Genomic DNA, 24,486 nt, shown 5'->3' on the forward strand with positions numbered 1-24,486 from the left:
CAACCATTTCATTATCAAGACTGTATGAGGAGCCAATGTGGGCTTGTTCCTTATTCCATAGCTGTACATTATGTTGTGGCATTGTCATTTGTATGGACCTCCTTTGTCTTTGAGGCATTGGTTTTGCTAACCCGGGACGCCTTTGCCTCGAAAGACTCACCCTGCACAGAACAGTGAACTGAGAGAACCCCCCTCCCCCAGTGCTGTAGTGTTTCTGTGGTCCCTTCCGTCGCCTGGTTAGCCATTGGAAGGGTTTCCAGGTCATCTTTTAGTTCCAGCTCAGGGCAGTACTGTACAGTACAGGCAGTGGCCTACTTAATTACAGTGGCACACAGCTCTGTAAAAGAGAGACACACTAATACCAAGAGACATGGGACCCTCGGGCCAGCCTGTGTCGCAAGCCTTCTCAGCTTTGTGTGTGTGTGTACTAGTGTCTTTGTTTGGGTTTTATTTAAAGCTTCAATATGTAACTTTTTGGGCGATCCGTCCAAATTCACATTGAAATGTTTGTTTATAGATCTGTCATTCTCATTGAAAGCAAGTCTAGGAAGTGGTAGATATGTTATATGTGTTCTATGTCTATGCTTCCATTGCTTAAGTTTAGTTTTTGCGTCTTTTACTTTCGGCTTTGTACACCAGCTTTGAACAGCTGAAATTACAGTATTCTTGTTTATGGGAAATATATTTCAGAGGTTTAGATGGTATAATGATTCTCTACTCCCATCAAACTCAACTCTGGACCTCGAAGCCACTTCCACTGCATTTTTTCATTGTTCCCCTCTCATCAGGGACTGATTTAGACCCGCGACACCAGGTGTGTGCAATTAATTATTAGGCAGAACACAATACCAGCAGGCTCCGGACTTTGTAGGGTAAGAGTTGAGTACCCTTGCTCTACACTATCCTTGCTAGTTTTGTCACATAAACTAAAATTTAACAAACCATTTGAGTTTTAGCAACCAAGAAATAGTGGAGCTATCTTTATGGAAGAAAAATAGGAAAAAGACTGGTGCCTTTTTTTTATGGCAAGCTGCTGTCTTCGTTTTAGAGCCTGATACCAATATTGTTTTTCTCTTGACTAGAGTCACGAATTCCGACTGATACTGTACTGTATGTACTATATTGCAATTGGCCGTGTTGAGCTAGTGATTTCTCAGTGTGACTGGCTGACTGGCTCAATGGCTGACTGGCTCAATGGCTGACTGGCTCAGTGGCTGGCTGGCTCAATGACTGACTTACCGGCTGGCTCAATGAATGAATGACTGACTGACCGGCTGGCTCAGTGAATAACTGACTGACTGACCGGCTGGCTCAATGACTGACTGACTGACCGGCTGGCTGGCTGACTGACTGACTAGCTGGCTCAATGACTGGCTGGCTGGCTGGCTCAATGACTGACTGGCTGGCTGGCTCAATGACTGGCTGGCTGGCTGGCTGACTCAATGACTGGCTGGCTGGCTCAATGGCTGACTGACTGGCTGGTTCAATGACTAGCTTGATGGCTGGCTCAATGACTGACTGACTGACTGGCTGGCTCAATGACTGACTGGCTGGCTGGCTCAATGACTGACTGGTTGGCTGGCTCAATGACTGACTGGCTGGCTGGCTCAATGGCTGGCTGGCTGGCTGGCTGGCTAGCTGGCTCAATGACTGACTGACTGGCAGGCTCAATGACTGGCTGGCTGGCTAGCTGGCTCAATGACTGACTGGCTGGCTGGCTGGCTGGCTCAATGACTGACTGACAGGCTGGCTGGCTCAATGACTGGTTGCTGGCTCAATGACTGGCTGGCTGACTGACTGGCTGGCTCAATGACTGGCTGGCTCAATGACTGGCTGGCTGGCTGGCTCAATGACTGACTGACTGGCTGGTTCAATGAATAACTGACTGACTGGCTGGCTGGCTCAATGGCTGATTGGCTTAATGACTGATTGGCTGGCTGGCTCAATGACTGACTGACTGGCTGACTGGCTCAATGACTGACTGGCTTGCTGACTCAATGGCTGGCCTCCTGGCTGGCTGACTCAATGGCTGTCTGGCTGGCTGGCTCAATGGCTGGCTGGCTTAATGACTGATTGGCTGGCTGGCTCAATGACTGACTTACTGGCTGTCTCAATGACTGGCTGGCTGTCTCGACTGACTGACTGATTGGCTGTCTCGACTGACTGTCTCAATGACTGACTGACTGACTGTCTCAATGACTGACTGACTGACTGACTGGCTGTCTCGACTGACTGACTGATTGGCTGTCTCGACTGACTGTCTCAATGACTGACTGACTGGCTGGCTCAATGACTGACTTACTGGCTGTCTCAATGACTGGCTGGCTGTCTCAATGACTGGCTGGCTGTCTCAATGACTGGCTGGCTGTCTCAATGACTGACTGGCTGTCTCAATGACTGACTGACTGGCTGTCTCAATGACTGACTGACTGACTGACTGGCTGTCTCGTCTGACTGACTGACTGGCTGGCTGTCTCGACTGACTGATTGGCTGTCTCGACTGGCTGTCTCAATGACTGACTGACTGGCTGTCTCAATGACTGACTCGCTCGCTCACCCAATGACTCAATGACAGACTCAATGACTGACTCACTGACCATGCATTCTACACTATAAATATATAGCCCACTGATTCGGAAACCAAATAAGTAGAATCGTAATTTAACCCAGGAAATGCACTAAATAGATCAATCAGTATTGTACTGTATGTCCTCAGAGGCATCTTGACTGTTTTAATATCGCTCAGGTATTTACTGGCAGTAGTCCCAGGCAGGCGGGGATGAGCAATGTGGATGTGGTGCATAATAAAGACAGGATGAGGATTTGGCCTCGCTGTCAGAACAATATTTGCCACTTTTTGAGTCTCGGAGATTTGTGCTTAATTTGATAACTGGCATGTCGAATTTCATTCTGGAAGGTGAGGGAATTCCTCTTGTAGGATAGCCTATTATTAAAGTCAAAATCTGTACGATTTCCTGGTTTTCAATGGTCATTTAAATGAGTGATATACGGTATTTACCTATTGATTCTTGAATAATACAACTTATAAATGCCTCATGACTGGATCCATACACTTCCATTAGGGTCTACAATACATTTTGTTGTCTAATCACAAACTTATGTCATATCTCCCTTCCATCTTTCATTTCAAATGTGATTGATTTATTCCGATAAAGGTTATTTCATGAGTCTGTATAAAAGCTTACTAGCCTGTGATTTGAGAGTGAATAATAAGGTATGCCCTTTTACTGTTATCAAACATATTTGTCTCAAATACAATTTCAGCTGGAGGAGCTTGAGGCTTATCATGCAATCATCAGCTAACAATTTCTTATTGGTCAGTTTTTAACCTACACAAAACAACATTCCAAAAATAAGCAACATTCACAGATATACAAAAATCATTGTAGAACCTATTCTGTCAATACAGTATGTAGCCTTTATATAGGGCATTTTATTTTCAGAGAGATTGATAAGACTTGCAAGAGCCTTCATTCAGAGAAAAAAAAAAACACTTAAGGAAAATAACCCATTGTAACCCTACTGTCTAGACCAATGCTTTTCTCCACACCCACTCACTGTTGAAGCCATAAAAAACACCTAGCAGGGTTAGTCTTTTTCCAAATGTCAGGTCAAATTCCACATTTGAACTTTTACAGCAAATGCATTGTATTTGATAGCTACTGTACTTATAACATACAGCTAGCTGGCTTGTATACAGACCGTACGTTTGGTCCTTGTATAAGAGTATTTGATTTTGAACTGGCTCTTTCCGAGACCATCCGCCAAATGTTCCTGGCATCATGACTGTGCTCAATGGGCTTGGAGCAGAGCAACTTAATATTGCAGGCCTATACGGTAACTGCTGTCAGGAGCAGGAAGAAGGCGGGGAGGGGAGCTACTGCTTGACAGAGGCTGTCATCATGTCATGTCTCTGTTCCTTCTCAACACTGTCTGACATGGGAAATGACTCTGAGATCTTCTCACTGACAGACTGCATGTTAATGCAGCCCGCTCTATTCCTATCAGGCTCTGAGCCTTCCAGGGCCAGCAGCAAACACCATGCCAGGAGGAGACGGCATTGTTGATTGATTACACTGGTGGTGCTGTACCGGGTTTCCCATCAGTGTTATGTCTTGACATTAAGCACACGTTTGTTGAGAATCAAATCCCAATGACTGCAGAGAAACAGGATTCTGTCTGCCGCAAGACAGATTTTTGTCAATCCCACTAGCCCGGAAATGTCACGCTGAGCTACTGGAGATGAAATCATAATCGGTGCAAGTGTTGTGTTGGTGATGTTGTTGATGCTGAAGGTTACAGGTCAAGACAGTTGTAGTGGTGATGTTGTTGATGCTGAAGGTTACATTATATGCTGATGCAGAACTACCAGAGGCCACTGGCCTGACTGAGCAGTGATCTGACCAGCCAATGGAAGTGGTAAGCTATAATGCTTACGGCAGTGAATCCCACTCATCGGCACAAAGCCCCTGTCTTGTTACTTTGGATTTATTTGATTTAAATGAGAGCTTAACCCAATCCTTAACCGTTCGGTGTGGTTCGTCGTTTCACACACACACGCATTCACGCACATACTTATTCGTTCTGTGTGAGTATTTAGTCCTTACCTGTAATTGGGTAGCTAATCGTTACAGGGCCGTTAAGCTGGAGATGATCACCTTGTTGGACTATCAGTCCTGGTTTTAGGCTGTGATTTCTCCATATCTCCTATTCTTTACTAAGTGGTCTTTGTTTTTATATGTTTTTACATTATGCCACCTTTAATATAGTACTACTTAGCAACCTATCTATATTAGCCTCCTCTGGAGTACTCTTCGTTTTAATGTGGAAGGTAAGCAGAAAGCCCTTAAGTTACCAGAATTCTGTGGTGACGCGAGCAATGTGTCAGAAACAGTTGTGTGGCTCAAGCTGCGCTCACTTCCATGTAAGACTTCAGAGACACAGTAATTTGTGTGAAAGGAGAAAAAAACATATTGTGAAGTCTAGAAAATAAAATTGGCTGAAAATTGCTCACTTATCTGTGGAAAGTGTCAGTTGCCGGGGAAGCAAAGATACCATTTACTTTATGCAGTGTTGTCATAGAAACAATAAAAACCTGACAGTTATCAAGTGTGTATATTGTTAATTGTAGCATTGTGCGTGTGCCTCCAGTGACTGAAATTCTTCTCAGAGCTGGCTGTCAATGACTGTCCCTCTTCTGACAGTGTAGGGAAGATAATGGCCACTTATGCTTTACCCTTGTTCTCTACAACTTTAGTGAATGCTGCCTATGAACAAGGCTTCTGAATTCTTCTGAACAGAGCACAGCTCCAAAAGATCTGATTGACCAATTAGCCCAAAGCTGACAGAGCATACCATATGGCCTCTCCCTGTACTGTCCGCACGCACCCCCTCACTACTCCCCCGGAGGCAGGTCCCTGTGCAGGGAGCAGGCCGGTCTGTCACAAAGACACCAAGACAAAAGACCGCACGCACGCACAAACACGCATGTACGTACACACACACACACACACACACACACACACACACACACACACACGGCAGCGGGGGGCAGAGCTACATCACGCCACACAGCCTTATGCTGCGTGCACACAGACACACAGACAGAGAGAAGGAAGGATAGGAGAGGGATAGAGAGAGAGCGCAAGACGGTCGACTCCGAGCAGTCCTCCACCAGCCAGATAGAGAGAGAGAAGGAGAGAGAAAGCAGTTGCCCTTAAAGGAGAGGAGTGGGGGAGGAAGTAGGGCAGGCTGTCTCTCAGTGGGGCTAGAATAAAGAGTCCAGAGGAGACAGACTGGGAGGGGAGGGAGGGAAGGGGGTGGGAAGAGTGGAGGAGGGAGGGAAGAGAGAGAGAGGGAGGGTAGGAGAGCACAAGGCTAATAGCAGCTAGCAGAAGCCCACTGTGAAAGCTGAATGAGCACCACCACGCTCTCAGTAGAACATGGAACTCTGAGACGGCTCCCTCATCATCCCCCACCTCTTCCACGCCCCCGTCCTCCCGCTCCGATTGTTTCCGGGGATTCTGATAGAATGTCTGGTGAGTATTCCGCCACATCTAATGGACTGCACTGTCTTCATCTCAGTGTGTTAGGGACGCTTAACAAGCTGCATTTACATATAGGCTTTGTGGGCTCGGCATCTCATTATCTGTCTATAGACATTGAGGGTGTTTCTCATGTTTGGATGCTATGTGGTAGTCTCTGTTTAGAGCTGAGCGATATGGACAAAAATCCATTAATCAACATTAATAAATAGAAGAAGATTATAATTCTTTGTTGTTTTTATCCTTTAAACTACTACTACTACTACTACTACTACTACTACTACTACTACTACTACTACTACTACTACTACTACTACCTACTAACTACTAACTACTACCTACTACCTACTACCTACTAACTACTAACTACTACTGTTGTAGCCTTCAATTGTCCCATTAACAATAACCCATACTAGAAAACTTATTTCAATCCAAACTTTGCATTTCTCTAGCATAGGCTACTTATCATAATGAATGATATCAGCAAAATGCCTGCTATAAGTGGTCGGTGTCAATCATTTTCAGTTTGTGGTCCCAGCTCTACTCTCTGTCATTCTGGTTCTGGTTTTCATTTACAGAGTCATATAATTTACATTTTGAATGATGGCGTGTCACATTAAATATTTGCTGCTAGGAGACATCTTCATTTGCTTTTAGCCAGGCAGCACAGTGTTCCTTTGTGTCAGAATAGATGCACAACACTGTAGTTCACTCTGTAATGACATCTCAACAATGTTACATTGAAAGGCATCCACAGATATGCTGCTATTCTTAAACCTATTGAAATATTCAATAGAGAAGTGGCAATCAGCTCTACCCGTGTGTGTGTGTGATGCATAGAGAGTCGTGGGGAGATATTTTCCTCAATCTTAATTCACAAGGAGCTCCATGTTGAGTATCAGGTCGTGTGCATGTGAAGAAGCTGAAACAGGGACCATAGAGGTCTGAATCCAGACCCACACTACCTCCCTTAATGCAGCACAGCTTCTCTGACTGCAAAAGAGAAGAAGGATGTTGGAGAAAATATTAAGGGCTTTAATGATTTCTGCCATGGCATTGTTTTACTGGCCTGTAAAAAAGGCATTGTGATATGCCTGCTGGCGTCTCTGTGCCTGCCGCGCACACACACACGCTAGACAGAGAAGCCAATCTTTTAATGGAAGGATTCTGGAGTCTGAAGTAAAGTGTTGGTGCTCATTAAAACCAAACTCCTGTCACATCCAATTTCTGGAAGCAATCAGACATCTTCTTAGCAGTGGAACAGTTGCCAAAAGGAGGCGAAAACATGTCATCACCCTTCTAAGCCAATGTGATATCATGTCTTCCCAGTCGCAGCACTTATTTTAAACACTAAAAGTGTTTAAAGATTTCAGTTTAGTGTGTATTTATTTATTCAAGATTTAAACTGATATACATTTTAATATTTAGGTTTAATTTATTTGCACCAAATAAAAGAATACAGATCAAATGAAAAAGTGTGCAGGTATGGTTTGGAAGGCCTTCCAGTGCATTCGGAAAGTATTCAGACATTCCCCTTTTCCACATTTTGCTACGTTACAAGCTTATTCTAACATGGATTTCAAAAAGAACTAATCCTCAACAATCTACACACAATACCCCGTAATGACAAAGCAAAACCAGGTTTTTAGAAATGTTTGCAAATGTATTAAAAACCAAAAACAGATACTTTATTTACATAAATATTCAGAACCTTGGCTATGAGACTAGAAAATTAGCACAGGTGCATCTTGTTTCCATTTGTATTTATAATGGAGCCCCATTTGCTGCTGCCAAGGAATCAGCTATTCTTCCTGGGATCCAGCAAAATTAAGGCAGTTTATACATTTTTAAAACATTACAATACATTCACAGATTTCACAACACACTGTGTGCCCTCAGGCCTCTACTCCACCACTACCACATATCTACAGTACTAAATATATGTGTATGTATAGTGTGTGTGTGTGTGTGTGTATATGCATGTGTCTGTTCCAATGTTTGTGTTGCTTCACAGTTCTCGCTATTCCATAAAGTGTTTTTTTTTTCTTTTTTAAAATCAAATTTACTGCTTGCGTCAGTTACTTGATGTGGAATAGAGTTCCATGTAGTCATGGCTCTATGTAGTACTGTGTGCCTCGAATAGTCTGTTCTGGACTTGGAGACTGTGAGGAGACCTCTTGTGGCATGTCTTGTGGGCTGTGCATAGGTGTCCGAGCTGTGTGCCAGTAGTTTAGACAGACCGCTGGGTGCATTCAACATGTCAATACCTCTCATAAATAAAAGTAGTGATGAAGTCAATCCCTCCTCCACTTTCCGCCAGGAGAGATTGACATGCATATTATTAATATTAGCTCTCTGTGTACATCCAAGGGCCAGCCGTGCTGCCCTGTTCTAAGCCAATTACAATTTTCCTAAGTCCTTTTTTGTGGCATTTGACCACATGACTGAACAGTGGTCAAGATGCGACAAAACTAGGGCCTGTAGGACCTGCCTTGTTGATAGTAGTGTTAAGAAGGCAGAGCATCGTTTTATTATAGACAGACTTCTCCCCATCTTAGCTACTACTGCATCAATATGTTTTGACCATGACAGTTTACAATCTAGTGTTACTCCAAGCAGTTTAGTCATCTCAACTTGCTCAATTTCCACATTATTTATTACAAGATTTAGTTGAGGTTTAGGTTTTAGTGAGAGTTCCAAATACAATGGTTTTAGTTTTAGAAATATTTAGGGCTAACTTATTCCTTGCCACCCACTCTGAAACTAACAGTAGCTCTTTGTTGAGGGTAGCAGTCATTTCAGTCACGGTAATAGCTGATGTGTATAGTGTTGAGTCATCCGCATACATAGAAACTCTGGCTTTACTCAGTCAGTGGCATGTCGTTAGTAAAAATTGAAAAAAGCAAAGGGCCTAAACAGCTACCCTGGGAAATTCCTGATTCTAACTGAGTTATATTTGATAGGCTTCCATTAAAGAACACCCTCTGTGTTCTGTTAGACAAGTAACTCCTTATCCACATTATAGCGGGGGGTGTAAAGCCATAACACAGGTTTTCCTGCAGCAGACTATGATCAGTCATTTTATCATTAATTTCTCTCAGCCACTTGTGTAAGTGTTGTGCTTGTTGAGTGTCCTTCTCTATAAGCATGCTGAAATTCTCTTGTCAATTTGTTTACTGTGAAATAGCATTGTATCTGGTCAAACACAATTTTTTGTTGGGTTGGTAACAGGCTGATTGGTCGGCTATTTGAGCCAGTAAAGGGGGCTTTACTATTCTCGGGTAGCGGAATTACTTTAGCTTCCCTCCAGGCCTGAGGGCACACACTCTCTAGTAGGTTTACATTTAAGATGTGGCAAATAGGAGTGGCAATATCGTCTGCTATTATCCTCAGTTATTTTCCATCTAGATTGTCACCCCGGTGGCTTGACATTGTTGATAGACAACAATAATTTTTTCACCTCTTCCACTCTGACTTTACGGAATTCAAAAGTACAATTCTCATCTTTCATAATTTGTTCCAATATACTTGGATGTGTAGTGTCAGCGTTTGTTGCTTGCATGTCATCCCTAAGTTTGCTTATCTTGCCCATGAAAAAGTAATTAAAGTAGTTTGCAATATCAGTGGGCTTTGTGATGAATGAGCCATCTGATTCAATGAATGAAGGAGGCAAGTTTGCTTTTTTCCCCAAAATGTAATTTAAAGTGCCCCAAAGCTTTTTACTATCATTCTTGATATAATTTATCTTTGTTTCATAGTGTAGTTTCTTTTAATTTAGTTTAGTCAAATGATTTCTTAATTGCAGTATGTTTGCCAATCAGTTGGGCTGCCAGACTTAATAGCCATACATTTTGCCTCAAATTATTTTTCAATTCCTCATCAATCCAAGGGGATTTAACAGTTTTTACTGACTGTTAGCACTTGCTGGTCTATAGCAGCATCCCACAAGAATGGGCTTTAGGTGAGGCAGATGAACCTGTAGCCATATTACTTCAACAGTATTTAACATTAGATAATCTCTTAAGCTTTACAGGAATGTGGTTCTGAATGTAGACCGCAACACCGCCTCCGTTGGCATTTCTGTCTTTTCGGTAGAGGTTATAACCATGTATTGCTACCACTGTATCATCAAAGGTATTACCTAAGTGAGTTTCAGAGATAGTCAGAATATGAATGTCATCTGTTACAAGCAAGTTATTGACTTCATGGACCTTGTATTTTAGGCTACATATGTTAGTATGGGGTCTTTTTAGCAACTTTCTGGGTTGCTTGATTGTTTTTAATGCTTTACTGGGAAGCTTGTCAGAGGTAGACTTCCTCATGTTATTTACATTGGAGCTGATAGTGCAGGGCGAGCTGCGTAAAGTGGTCTTCCTACTATTACACACCGCCTCAGTGCTAACAATGTAACTCTGGTTTATAGGCTCATGATTACTGCTTACAATAAGTGTAGGATAAACAGATGTATTTGGTGCAGTTAGGGGTACATACATTAAATGACTTACATTGTGTTTGCCAATGCCCCTAAGATCATGTACATTTGATGCAGCATTATGACGACTCGTCACAATGGTAGGGATTAACTGAGCTGGTCTTGGATCATTTACCAGTCATTGTTTCAACTCAGCCTTGAAATACGTGGACAGTGTCCAAGAGCCAAGATGATTTGGATGGACTCCATCATTCCTATAGAGTATCTTCGGTTTCCAGAAGGTGTCAAAGTTATCAATAAAAGTGACTCCAGCAGAGCTACAGTAGTATTTTAGCCAGATGTGTAATGCCAGCAGTCTGCTGAATCTTTCACACCCGCGGCCCAACGATGGTACTGGACCTGAAATTATTGGCAGTTTTTGGAGTCTTTTAATGACAGTCATTGACTGTCCTTGAGATGTTTCTACAGCTTGATCCGTAGAGCTCTGAGACAGGATTGTTTCGAGGCATTAGATTTGGGGAATGGTCTCCAAAAAATGTCTGCAGCATTGAAGGTCCCCAAGAACAATGTGGCTTCCATCATTCTTAAACGGAAGAAGTTTGGACCCACCAAGACTCTTCCTAGAGCTGGCCGTCCGGTCAAACTGAGCAATCGGAGGAGAACCAGGGACTGTAGTGACGCCTCTTGCACTGAGATACAGTGCCTTGGACCACTGCGCCACTCGGGAGCCCGATGGTCACTCTGACAGAGCTCCAGAGTTTCTCTGTGGTAATGGGAGAACCTTCCAGAAGGATAGTCATCTCTCCAGCACTCTACCAATCAGGCCTTTATGGTAGAGTGGCCAGACGGAAGCCACTCCTCAATAAAAGGCACATGATAGCCCGCTTGGAGTTTGCCAAAAGGCACCTAAAAGACTCAGACCACGAGAAACAAGATTCTCTGGTCTGATGAAACTAAGATTGAACTCTTTAGCCTGAATGCCAAACGTCACGTCTGGAGATAACCTGGCATCATCCCATACGGTGAAGCATGGTAGTGGCAGCATCATGCTGTGGAGATGTTTATCAGTGGCAGGGACTGGGAGACTAGTCAGGATCGAGGGAAATATGAACCAATGCCTGAGGTTATTGTCCTGCTAAAAGGTGAATTCATCTCCCAGTGTCTGGTGGAAAGCACACTAAACCATGTTTTACTCTAGGATTTTGCCTGTGCTTAGCCCCATTAAGTCTTTTTTTTTTATCCTGAAAAAACTCCCCAGTCCTTAACGATTACAAGCATACCCATAACATGATGCAGCCACCACTCTGCTTGAAAATATGGAGAGTGGTACTCAGTAATGAGTTGTATTGGATTTGCCCTAAAAATAATACTTTGTATTCAGGACACAAAGTGAATTGCTTTGCCAAAATGTTTTCAGTATTACTTTAGTGCCTTGTTGCAAACAGGATGCATGTTTTGGAATATTTTTATTCTGTACAAGCTTTTTCACTCTCTCAATTAGGTTTGTCTTGTGGATGAACTATATTGTTGTTGATCCATCCTCTGATTCTCATATAACAACCATTAACCTCTGTAACTGTTTCAAAGTCACCATTGGCCTCATGGTGAAATCTCTGAGTGGTTTCCTTCCTCTCCGGCAACTGAGTTAGGAAGGACGCCTCTATCCTTGTAGTGACTGTGTGTATTGATACACCATCCAAATAACTTCATCATGCTCAAAGGGATTTTCAATGTCTGCTTTCTTTCTTTTTTACCCACCCAAGGTGCCCTTTGCGAGGCATTCGAAAACCTCCCTGGTCTGTGTGGTTGAATCTGTTTGGATTCACTGCTTGAGTAAGGGACCTTACAGATAATTGTATGTGTGGGGTACAGAGTTGAGGTAGTCATTCAAAAATCATGTTAAACATTATTATTGCACACATTGAGTCCATGCAACTTATTATGTGACTTGTTAAGCACATTTTTACTCCTGGACTTATTTAGGCTTGCCATAACAAAGGGGTTGAAAACGTATTCACTCAAGACATTTCAGCTTTTTATTTTGTATACATTTGTAAAAATGTCAACCAAAAAAACATCATTCCACTTTGACATTATGGGGTTGTGTGTGTGTGTGTGTGTGTGTGTGTGTGTGTGTGTGTGTGTGTGTGTGTGTGATCCAGTGACAAATATCCAATTTTTATTTTTTTTAAAATTCAGACTGTAATGCAACAAAATGTGGACAAAGTCAAGGGGTGTGAATACGTTCTGAATGCACTGTTCACATTAAAATACACCTTTTATTATACACAATGCAAAATTAAATCAGAAAAAAACTGTTGTTCTTCAGAGGCACAGAATAGCCTATTTCTGCATAGCCTCCATGTTCGTTCTTTCCTACACTAGAACATGCTTTCTGCCTGTTATTTTGTGGGACATCTTTGCTCTAATGTTTTCTATTCGGAACTAGGGTCCTTCCCGAGGCACATTTCTTGTTAGTAGGGAGTGTTTGAAACATTTTGGAGGTGGCCGGGATTTTAAAAAATAACTGTCAAAAAGCCACTTAGTAAACTGATATATCTGAGATAAAACTTGGAGATGGCTGCAGCAATGAATAACGATGAATAGGCTCATCTTTATTCGCATAAAATATTTTGCAAATCTGTTGTCTTTGTTACACCTTTTTTTCCTTTTGATGTTTTAACTTTAACGGACTGGAACTGCACAACAGATGGCAAATCAACTGCATACAGGGGAGATAGTGAAATGCTGTACTGTGCATTTAATCTGGTAGTTTGAATACAGTGCAACACTGCTACGCCCAGCAACTTGGCAACCCCGAAGACTGCATGAAATAGCCTACATCTGGTGTAATAACACTACAAAACAGCGTTATGCCTCTTACTCACTCTAAATGAGACTAGAATGAGACAGAAATAAGCATGAACTACATGGCAAGGCCACATGAGTTAAATGAAAGATTGAATGCAGAAAATAAAGTGTTCTTCATTATGCAGTTAGCATAGAGGGATCTGAAAACATTATAGCATAGAAATTTGAAGCTCGTGTTGACTGAGTTATATTCTTCATTCTGTGCCAGTCTATTGTATACATGCAGACATGTTACTGTATCCACATTTTCATTTTTTAAATATATTTTTATATCTCCAGTATGTTCTGTGTTTAGTAATGCACTCCTTTTGACTCAGCCGAGTCACAAAGGCACTTGTTTCTCCGCACTTAATGGCCTTATTATTTCCTGTTATGTTATTCAGGCTCCTATAAGCCATCCAGTTCCTTGGCAGCATCACCGGATCTTCACTTTATAAGGCTTGACATCATCTACATCCTGTGATTTGTCTGTGTTCCAAATGTTGATTCTCCCATTTGGGACACTACTAAGCCAGCACTGTGTTCTTAATCCCTTGAATGCTGGTGACAAAATCAGTGATACATTTATTTTTTTCTCCAGATAAAATATCTCTGGGGTTTCTAAACATGAACAACAATATCAGTATAGAGTTGGATATTATTTTTTACTGATATTATTTTTAAATGATAGCGATGGGACCTGTCTGTACAGTAGTGCCACTTGTCTGGTGAACAGCAATACATATAACCCCATGAAATACTAGAGTAGAATATGCTATTGATAAATTACCCCTTCATACATCAAAATATCTAAATGTGCCAGTACTGTAAGTAGTATTTGCTTATGTTTTTATGTGTTTAGCTCAAATAAGAATTCTACTGTCGCAGAGACACTGTCCAATCTAATTTAATCGGCTGTTATGAAGTTGTGGGCGTACAGTTGAAGTCAGAAGTTTACATACACTTAGGTTGGAGTCATTAAAACTCCTTTTTCAACCACTCCATAAATTTCTTGTTAATAAACTATAGTTTTGGCAAGTCGGATAGGACATCTACTTTGTGCATGACACATCATTTTTCCAACAATTGTTTACAGACAGATTATTTCACTTATAATTCTCTGTATCACAATTCCAGTGGGTCAGACCTATGAAAGAAAATTGTAGACTTCCACAAGTCTGGTTCATCCTTGGGAGCAATTTCCAAATGCCTGAAGGTACCACGTGTATCTGTACAAACAATAGTACGCAAGTATAAACACCATGGGACCACGCAGCCGTCATACTGCTCAGGAAGGAGACGCGTTCTGTCTCCTGGAGATGAACGTACTTTGGTGCGAAAAGTACAAATCAATCCCAGAACAACAGCAAAGGACTTTGTGAACCGCCATTAAAAAAAAACAGTCTACAGTTTGCAACTGCACATGGGGACAAAGATCGTACTTTTTGGAGAAATGTCCTCTGGTCTGATGAAACAAAAATAGAACTGTTTGGCCATAATGACCATCGTTATGTTTGGAGGAAAAAGGGGGATGCTTGCAAGCTGAAGAACACCATCCCACCACAGTGGTAGCATCATGTTGTGGGGGTGCTTTGCTGCAGGAGGGACTGGTGCACTTCACAAAATAGATGGCATCATGAGGAAGGAAAATTATGTGGATATATTGAAGCAACATCTCAAGACATCAGTCAGGAAGTTAAAGCTTGGTTGTAAATGAGTCTTCCAAATGGACAATGACCCCAAGCATACTTCCAAAGTTGTGGCAAAATGGCTTAAGTCGAGGTATTGGAGTGGCCATCACAAGGCCCTGATGTCAATTCTATAGAAAATTTGTGGGCAGAACTGAAAAAGTGTGTGCGAGCATAAGGCCTACAAACCTGACTCAGTTACACCAGCTCTGTCAGGAGGAATGGGCCAAAATTCACCCAACTTATTGTGGGAAGCTTGTGGAAGGCTACCCGGGAACGTTTGACCCAAGTTAAACAATTTAAAGGCAATGCCAAAAAATACTAATTGAGTGTATATGACCTACTGGGAATGTGATGAAAGAAATAATGATTTATTTCAGCTTTTATATCTACTATTATTCTGACATTTCACATTCTTAAAATAAAGTGATGATCCCAAATTACCTAAGACAGACTATGCATTTTTACCAGGATTAAATGTCAGGAATTGTGAAAAACTGAGTTTAAATGTATTTGGCTAAGGTGTATGTAAACCTCAGACTTCAACTGTATGTTACAATAGACCGTGCAGCTTTGAACTATGTAGCGTGCTTTACAAAGTCATGTGATCCATGATTCTGACCTTTTATGGTTGTGGCATTGTCAGCATTGTTACTTACACATAGGACTGGATAAATGCAGGAACTTACCGCGGCTGAAGCCCCTGGATGGCCCAGGCCCGTGGTAGGCCCAAGATGCAGCAAAAAAATGTATGTACAAAAACAGTGTGTTATACGTATTTAGTGTAAATATACAGTGGGGCAAAAAAGTATTTAGTCAGCCACCAATTGTGCAAGTTCTCCCACTTAAAAAGATGAGAGGCCTGTAATTTTCATCATAGGTACACTTCAACTATGACAGACAAAATGAGGGGAAAAAATCCAGAAAATCACATTGTAGGATTTTTAATGAATTTATTTGCAAATTAGGGTGGAAAATAAGTATTTGGTCAATAACAAAAGTTTATCTCAATACTTTCTTATATACCCTTTGTTGGCAATGACAGAGGTCAAACGTTTTCTGTAAGTCTTCACAAGGTTTTCACGCACTGTTGCTGGTATTTTGGCCCATTCCTCCATGCAGATCTCCTCTAGAGCAATGATGTTTTGGGGCTGTTGCTGGGCAACACGGACTTTCAACTCCCTCCAAAGATTTTCTATGGGGTTGAGATCTGGAGACTGGCTAGGCCACTCCAGGACCTTGAAATGCTTCTTATGAAGCCACTCCTTCGTTGCCCGGGCGGTGTGTTTGGGATCATTGTCATGCTGAAAGACCCAGCCACGTTTCATCTTCAATGCCCTTACTGATGGAAGGAGGTTTTCACTCAAAATCTCACGATACATGGCCCCATTCATTCTTTCCTTTACACGGATCAGTCGTCCTGGTCCCTTTGCAGAAAAACAGCCCCAAAGCATGATGTTTCCACCCCCATGCTTCACAGTAGGTATGGTGTTCTTTGGATGCAACTCAGCATTCTTTGTCCTCAAACATGACAAGCTGAGTTTTTACCAAAAAGTTATATTTTGGTTTCATCTGATCATATGACATTCTCCCAACCTTCTTCTGGATCATCCAAATGCTCTCTAGCAAACTTCAGACGGGCCTGGACATGTACTGGCTTAAGCAGGGGGACACGTCTGGCACTGCAGGATTTGAGTCCCTTTTTTTACTAGGTCCCCCCGTGTGGTTCTGGGATTTTTGCTCACCGTTCTTGTGATCATTTTGACCCCCACGGGGTGAGATCTTGCGTGGAGATCGAGGGAGATTATCAGTGGTCTTGTATGTCTTCCATTTCCTGATAATTGCTCCCACAGTTGATTTCTTCAAACCAAGCTGCTTACCTATTGCAGATTCAGTCTTCCCAGCCTGGTGCAGGTCTACAATTTTGTTTCTGGTGTCCTTTGACAGCTCTTTGGTCTTGGCCATAGTGGAGTTTGGAGTGTGACTGTTTGAGGTTGTGGACAGGTGTCTTTTATACTGATAACATTCATGCAGTCTCCTCTGAACAGTTGATGTTGATGTATCTGTTACTTGAACTCTGTGAAGCATTTATTTGGGCTGCAATCTGAGGTGCAGTTAACTCTAGTGAACTTATCCTCTGCTGCAGAGTTAACTTTGGGTCTTCCTTTCCTGTTGCGGTCCTCATTAGAGCCAGTTTCATCATAGCACTTGATGGTTTTTGTGACTGTACTTGAAGAAACGTTCAAAGTTCTTGAAATGTTCCGGATTGACTGACCTTCATGTCTTAAAGTAATGATGGACTGTCGTTTCTCTTTGCTTATTCGAGCTGTTCTTGCCATAATATGGACTTGTTTTTTTACCAAATAGGGCTATCTTCTGTATACCACCCCTACCTTGACGCAACACAACTGATTGGCTCAAACGCATTAAGATGGAAATAAATTCTACAAATTAACTTTGTTTATTGAAATGCATTCCAGGTGACTACCTCATGAAGCTGGTTGAGAGAATACCAAGCGTGTGCAAAGCTGCCATCAAGGCAATGGGTGGCTACTTTGAAGAATCTCAAATCTGAAATATATTTTGATTTGTTAAACTATTTTTGGTTACTACATGATTCCATATGTGTTATTTCATAGTTTTGATGTCTTCACTATTATTCTACAATGTAGAAAATAATACAAATTCAGAAAAACCCTTGAATGAGTAGCGGTGTCCAAACTTTTGACTGGTAATGTATATCAATTTTTTCCTAATATCGTACACTCTGTGTGTGTGTCGCTTCATTGACCTGGGCTATTGTAAGTTTTTAAAAGGCAGATTTTTTTCGGGCCCTGCGAGCAAATGTTCCCCATGTGTGGAAATCCTTAAAACGCCACTGCTCATCTGTAGCCTATGCCACATAGAAAACAGTATTATGGCTTTTTCTTCAACAGTGAATCAAATTGCATTTTGGTGCACAGATTTGTTTACTGAAAATGATGGTGTGCCGGAAATGGGTTGTTTTAGGGGGCAGGGGATATGAAAACGGTTTTAGGGGGCAGGGGATATGGAAAAAATCAAAGCGGTCCTGGCCCTGTTTACACCTTGTATCCTTTAAGACCACTGGTCCAATGAGTTCATTGAAACAATGCTAATTTCATTACATAATGGCCTTGTGTGTGTGCTTGGCCCCCAACAGCCTGCAGTGGCATTGATACGATCATTAGGTAAATGCTGAGCCACAGAACGCAAGTTGAATAGCTGCCATCAGACAACCATGAATCTCTCTCTCTCAATAAGTGAATTAAAAATCTGAAAAGTTGTCAGCACAGTGCATTAACAGACTGCAACATGAGTTACATAGCTAGCCTACTGCCGTGGAGTTTGGTCTAGAAGCTTGTTTGCCATTGACTAGAAATATGCTTATAAAAATGTATATTATTGATCCCATACTATGGAAACCGACCCATTCCTATTCAAAGACCACTATAACAGTACTGCATGGAAACTAGTACAACTGTGTCTATTTGTTTAATTTCATTTAGACTTATTGTAAGCGACTTTAAACTCACATTTGTAAGATAGTCACCAAGAACAAAATACATCCAGAGCTCCCCATTTTAAAATGTTACCGACATGCTAAAAGTTTTCCTGTAAGGGATCTAGCTTCTCAGAGAGGAAGGTTTATATTAGTCCGCTCAGCTCTGCCAGTTATGCCTTTCTCTCTGTATCGTTCTCAGTATCTCACTCTGTCCCCACACTGATAAGTTGAGCTAGAGAATACAACGACAAATTCATTACCTGAGGATTTTTTCCAGACTCATCCCCTGAGGCAGGAAGTAGAGCCATGTTTAATTAATGCAGCCAATGGAGAGCCAGGGGAGCGATGAGTCAGCAGATATCTGTTTGCTGCCCAGCAGGTGCTTAATTGCCCTGCTTATCCTCCTAGACATTGATTGTAGTGTGCATGTGTTAACCAACACCACTTACAGAACAACTGAAAAGATGAACATGCACTGTAGGGGTAAACATTTCTTCTACTCTCTCTGTCTATATTATCTGTGAGACTTAATTGTCTTTTTGTCTTTTTCAGTCATTAAAATACAGTTGAGTTGTGGATTGAAGACGGAGTGCGTATTACGGATGCCATGATTTTTACGTACAATTCATATATGGAACAAATAAAACTAAAAGGAACCCTTGAAGTTACTTGGTTGCAGAAATATATTTATCTGTATCCGCTCTCATGTTTTACTGTGGGTAGTATGGCTTACTGTGGGTAGTATGGTACTGTAGTATGTTTTAAAATGGGTAGTATGTTTCACTGTGGATAGTATAGTAGTATATTTTACTGTGGGTAGTATGGTAGTATATTTTACTGTGGGTTGTATGGTTTACTGTGGTGTAGTATGTTTTACTGGGGGTAGTATGTTTTACTGGGGGTAGTATGTTTTACTGGGGGTAGTATGTTTTACTGTGGTGTAGTATGTTTTACTGTTGGTAGTATGTTTTATTGTGTGTAGAATGTTTTACTGGGGGTAGCATGGCTTAATGTTGGTAGTATAGTTTACTGTGGTGTATTATGTTTTACTGTTGGTAGTATGTATAACCATGAGTAGTATTTTTTACTATGAGTAGTATGGCAGTATGCTTTACTGTAGGTAGTGTGTTTTACTGTGAGTAGTATGGCAGTATGCTTTACTGTAGGTAGTGTGTTTTACTGTGAGTAGTATGGCCGTATGCTTTACTGTGGGTTGTGTGTTTTACTGGGGGTAGTATGTTTTACTGTGGGTAGTATGGCAGTATGTTTTATTGTGGGTAGTATGTTTTACTGTGGTGTAGTATGTTTTGCTGGGGGTAGTATGTTTTACTGGGGGTAGTATGTTTACTGTGTGTTGTATGGTTTACTGTGGTGTAGTATGTTTTACCATGGGTAGTATGTTTACTGTGGGTTGTATGGTTTACTGTGGTGTAGTATGTTTTACCATGGGTAGTATGTTTACTGTGGGCAGGATGTTTTACTGTGGTGTAGTATGTTTTACTGTGGGTAGTATGGTTGTATGTTTTACTGTGGTGTAGTATGTTTTGCTGGGGGTAGTATGTTTTACTGGGGGTAGTATGTTTACTGTGTGTTGTATGGTTTACTGTGGTGTAGTATGTTTTACCATGGGTAGTATGTTTACTGTGGGTTGTATGGTTTACTGTGGTGTAGTATGTTTTACTGTGGGTAGTATGTTTTACTGTGGGTAGTATGTTTACTGTGGTGTAGTATGTTTTACCATGGGTAGTATGTTTTACTGTGGGTTGTATGGTTTACTGTGGTGTAGTATGTTTTACCATGGGTAGTATGTTTACTGTGGGCAGTATGTTTTACTGTGGGTAGCATGGTTGTATGTTTTACTGTTGGTAGTATGTTTTATTGTGGGTAGTATGTTTTACTGTGGGTAGTATGGCAGTATGTTTTATTGTGGGAAGTATGTTTTACTGGGGGTAGTATGTTTTACTGGGGGTAGTATGGCTTTCTTGGCTTCTTTCACTTCAAGGATAGCAATTGTTCTCTTGAGCTGTGTTATTGCCGTTCACCTTTAACGGTCTTGATGTTGGTCTTCTTCTCCTACTATCTGTGACTAAGTGTCCAGTAAGAATGCAACCTCCCTGTTTCTGCAGCTGTGCTCTGCCATTTGCCAGAGGCACTTTAAAGCATGGTGTTGGAGCAGCGTCCCCACCTGCTATACCATCAAAAAGACGTCCAAGCAGAAGAGCTACCAGCTGGGAGAGACTAGAGAGCCCAGTCATGCCAACCCCATAGAGCCAGATCCCGTGGCATCTGACAGGGTGTACCCACAACACCAGTCTGGTTTTGGTTCACATGCCCCCCTCAGCCCTCTCTGTGTGGGACATCGCACTGGCTGTTGCCTGCGTTGACACATTGTATGTGTGTGACTGACTGACCGTGTCTCTTCCTCTTCTCCCCCAGATCCCATCTGATGCCGAGGCTGAAGGAATCGCGGTCTCACGAGTCGTTGCTCAGCCCCAGCAGTGCAGTAGAAGCTTTAGATCTCAGCATGGAGGATGAGGTGTTGATCAAACCGGTGCACGGCAGCATCCTGGGCCAGGACTACTGCTTCGAGGTGAGCCCACCACCACCACTGCCTGTCATGACTGTCGCAGCTCAAGGCTCGCTGACTGCTGACTCATTTTAATATTATTTCTTAGGATCCTGAACCTCTGTACATAATGCATTGTGTTTAATATACTCTTCATTTCGTTGCCATTACATATGTCTGAAAACCTGCAGGTCTCTGACTTTCTGTCAAGCAGCCAGTGCCTTTGGGTAGTGTGTGTGTGTAGCTGGGAATTTGTTAGGGAGGAGGGTCTCCCCGCCCCTCCTCTTCCTGCCTGGTAGGGGCCTGTGTGTCTGTCTGACCCATCTGTTGGCATCTCCATGCTCCTGCTCTCTGTGGATCTGCTCTGAGAGGTGAGCTCCGAGGGGTCCCCATTCACAAGGATTTACTGCCTATTATGCTAAAGCACGCTGCCAGCTGGACAGGCTCTGTGACCGAGAGGAAGTCTGACGGGGTCAGCCAAAAAAACAACAAGCATTTCTCTCATGATCAAGTGCAAGAGGATTTCAATTGCTGTCCAGGCTTTGTTTAGTCTGGTATCAGTGTGCACTGTGCAGACCCTGCAGCGCAGCTTGTGTGTGTGTGTGTGATACCCAACCCTGCTTTAGATTGGGTATGTAAGCCATCATTGTAAATAAGAATTTGGTCTTAACTGACCTGCCTAGTTAAATAAAGGTTCATTCGAAAAGATTGATACAAGATTGATACACACATATGGTGTTTTTCATGATTCATAACCCAAAGGGCTTAATCATCTGCCATACTTTCACAGGTAACTACTTCCACTGGAACCAAATGCTTTTCGTGTCGGTCATCTGCCGAGAGGGACAAATGGATGGAAAACTTAAGGAGAGCTGTACATCCTAACAAAGTAAACCAAATGCTATATAGCGTATAGGGCCCTCTGTGGAAGAAAATAATAACAGTACAATAGAATACATGTCAAAGTACCCAGGAAAAGTCTCACATGTTTGATGTTTTTCACAGGACAACAGTCGGCGTGTGGAGAACCTTCTAAAATTGTGGATTATTGAGGCCAAGGACCTTCCAGCCAAGAAAAGGTATTTCTGTGAGTTGTGTCTGGACGACACGCTTTACGCACGGACTACCTGCAAATTCAAAATGGACAATGTATTCTGGGGAGAGCACTTTGAGTTCAACAACTTACCTTCCGTCAAAAGTGTCACTGTCCACCTGTACAAGGAGTCGGACAAAAAGAAAAAGAAGGACAAGAACAACTATGTGGGCCTGGTCAACATTCCCGTCGGTGCCGTCACGGGACGCCAGTTTGTGGAGAAGTGGTATTCTGTGAGCACGCCCAACCCGAACAAAGGGAAAACTCCCGGACCTATGATTCGGCTCAAGTCGCGGTACCAGAGCATGAGTATCCTGCCCATGGAGTCATATAAGGAGTTTGCCGAGTACATCACCAATAACTACATGCTGCTGTGCTCCATCCTGGAGCCTGGCCTTAGTGTGAAGAACAAGGAGGAGATGGCCAGTGCCCTGGTTCACATCCTACAGAGCACCGGCAAGGCTAAGGTAAGGCCTCCTACTTTCCACAGAGGCTGTCCTACACTCAAACGGTAGTGTGTTGTGTTCTCTGCATTTCTGTTTTCAAATGATAGTCCAAAATAGTAATATTGCCGAATGTCAAATATAAACAATACCCAGATCGAATTGATAGTAAAGACAAAGCTCTCCTATTGTAATCATTACAACTATGAGGGTTTTGATTGGTCACAGTCAGTGATACCATTGTCTCAGATAAGTCAACATCTCAGCTGCATATTGCACACAAAAGCTGCAAAAGATTAGGCAAGATAGTATAAGGGTCTGGGGTTTGAAAAGGAGTCCAGATAAGGTTATCTTGTCTCCGTCTAGGATTGGGGTTTAAAAGTCAAGTTAGCCTCATATTTCTAGTCTTTGGGAGTCCTCCCACATGCTTACTATAAGCAGTCTCCTAGACCTAGAAGAATGTGAATGCTTCCTGTTTGGGTTGGGAGAGGGTCGTGTTTATTAGGAGTCAAACAGAAGAAAGTGAACGGAAACAGGGATGTACTACTGGGATGTACTACTGGGACTTTTCGTTTTCCGTTACGAAATGTTTTCTGGTGTTCCCTACTGTGGAAAGATAATGGGTTCCACCCCTGCTTAGAGTGGGTGGTTGGGGGACTGTGATGACAACACTACATTGTATCAGCACTTTCTAATGAGGACTAGCTGAAAGGGGACTTGTGTACACTAACTGCTGCTAACACCTCCAATTTAGGACAATGGGCTGTGGTCAAAATGTTACATTTGAAACATAAGCCTAGATCATTTTAATTCAGTCTCTGTTTTTCACCACTTGCCATACGTTAGGCTATGTGGTAAATAGTCCTTCTTAAGTCCAGGTAATCAATACATGCCATTGAGGGATTGTTGTTTGGTGTTTTTGAACCAACAGTAATGGAATTTGAAAATGTAGCTGAACTCCACACATGAAAATCTTCCCTACTACAGAGATCAAATCAAGCTTTCTTTATACAGCACATTTCAGACATTGCAACAAATAAAAAACAATGAAAATAAAGGCTGAAATATTTACTACACAATAAACTTGAGATAAAAAGCTAAAGAATGACAAATTGAACAACTAAAAAGCACCCTAAGGAAAAGCAAAGTTAAAAATGTGTTTTAAGATCTCTTTTAAATATGTCCACCAATATAGGTCATGTTAAGATTCCGTCTTTATCAACGTTCCGTCTTTATTTCAAACTGCGCAGATAATCAGGTCTCACCATGCCTGGAGCTACATGAACGTGATCTATCTAGTTGAAATCAAGGCTATATCTCATATGAATGAGGTTGTGATCTGGTACACGGCCACTGTGCTGTTCTCTCACACCAGTCCCAGGAAGGAAAGCGGTGTCAGCCCCCTGTGGTAATTAGCCTAGTCGTCCTCGTTAATTCCTGATCCGCTCCATCCACTCTTCAGCTCCTGCTGTAAAACTATGCAGTGAGACTGAAAGATAATGTACTCGTGTGTGTGTGTTCGTGTGCACAAGGTCAGCACTTGTTATTGCGGAGCTCTGTTTCAGCATAGAAACTTCTCTTTAGATTTTGTCCCTCAAACTTTTCTGCTGCTATGTAACACCACTGTAATAATGCCGATGCCCCACAGAAGCTTACGCCTACTAGTCTTTGCTAGAAAAGCAACAGGGCGATGGAGCTTCATTAAACAGCCTTTCTTACGTTGGCCTACGTTCTGATCTGAGAAACAAGTGGAGCTTTGCCTCATTATGCATCTATCCACTGCCCTGTGGTGGCTCACACCCCCTCCCCATTAATTTCCCTGTTTA

At 42.2% G+C, this 24,486-nt stretch overlaps 1 protein-coding gene across 2 annotated transcripts in view; it reads left to right on the forward strand.

Moving 5' to 3' along the window:
• Positions 1–24,486, forward strand: part of LOC139410675 (DAB2 interacting protein a) — a 122,641-nt gene that overhangs the window by 71,766 nt on the left and 26,389 nt on the right. For both annotated transcript variants that reach the window (XM_071156067.1, XM_071156069.1), the window contains 3 exons: positions 20,995–21,148; positions 21,915–22,013; positions 22,130–22,684. In XM_071156067.1, the coding sequence (XP_071012168.1) occupies positions 20,995–21,148; positions 21,915–22,013; positions 22,130–22,684 (808 nt within the window). The remainder of the gene's footprint in view (positions 1–20,994; positions 21,149–21,914; positions 22,014–22,129; positions 22,685–24,486) is intronic.

The sequence above is a fragment of the Oncorhynchus clarkii genome, chromosome 6 (genome assembly GCF_045791955.1).
Source record: "Oncorhynchus clarkii lewisi isolate Uvic-CL-2024 chromosome 6, UVic_Ocla_1.0, whole genome shotgun sequence".
Classification (NCBI taxonomy): Eukaryota; Metazoa; Chordata; class Actinopteri; order Salmoniformes; family Salmonidae; genus Oncorhynchus; species Oncorhynchus clarkii.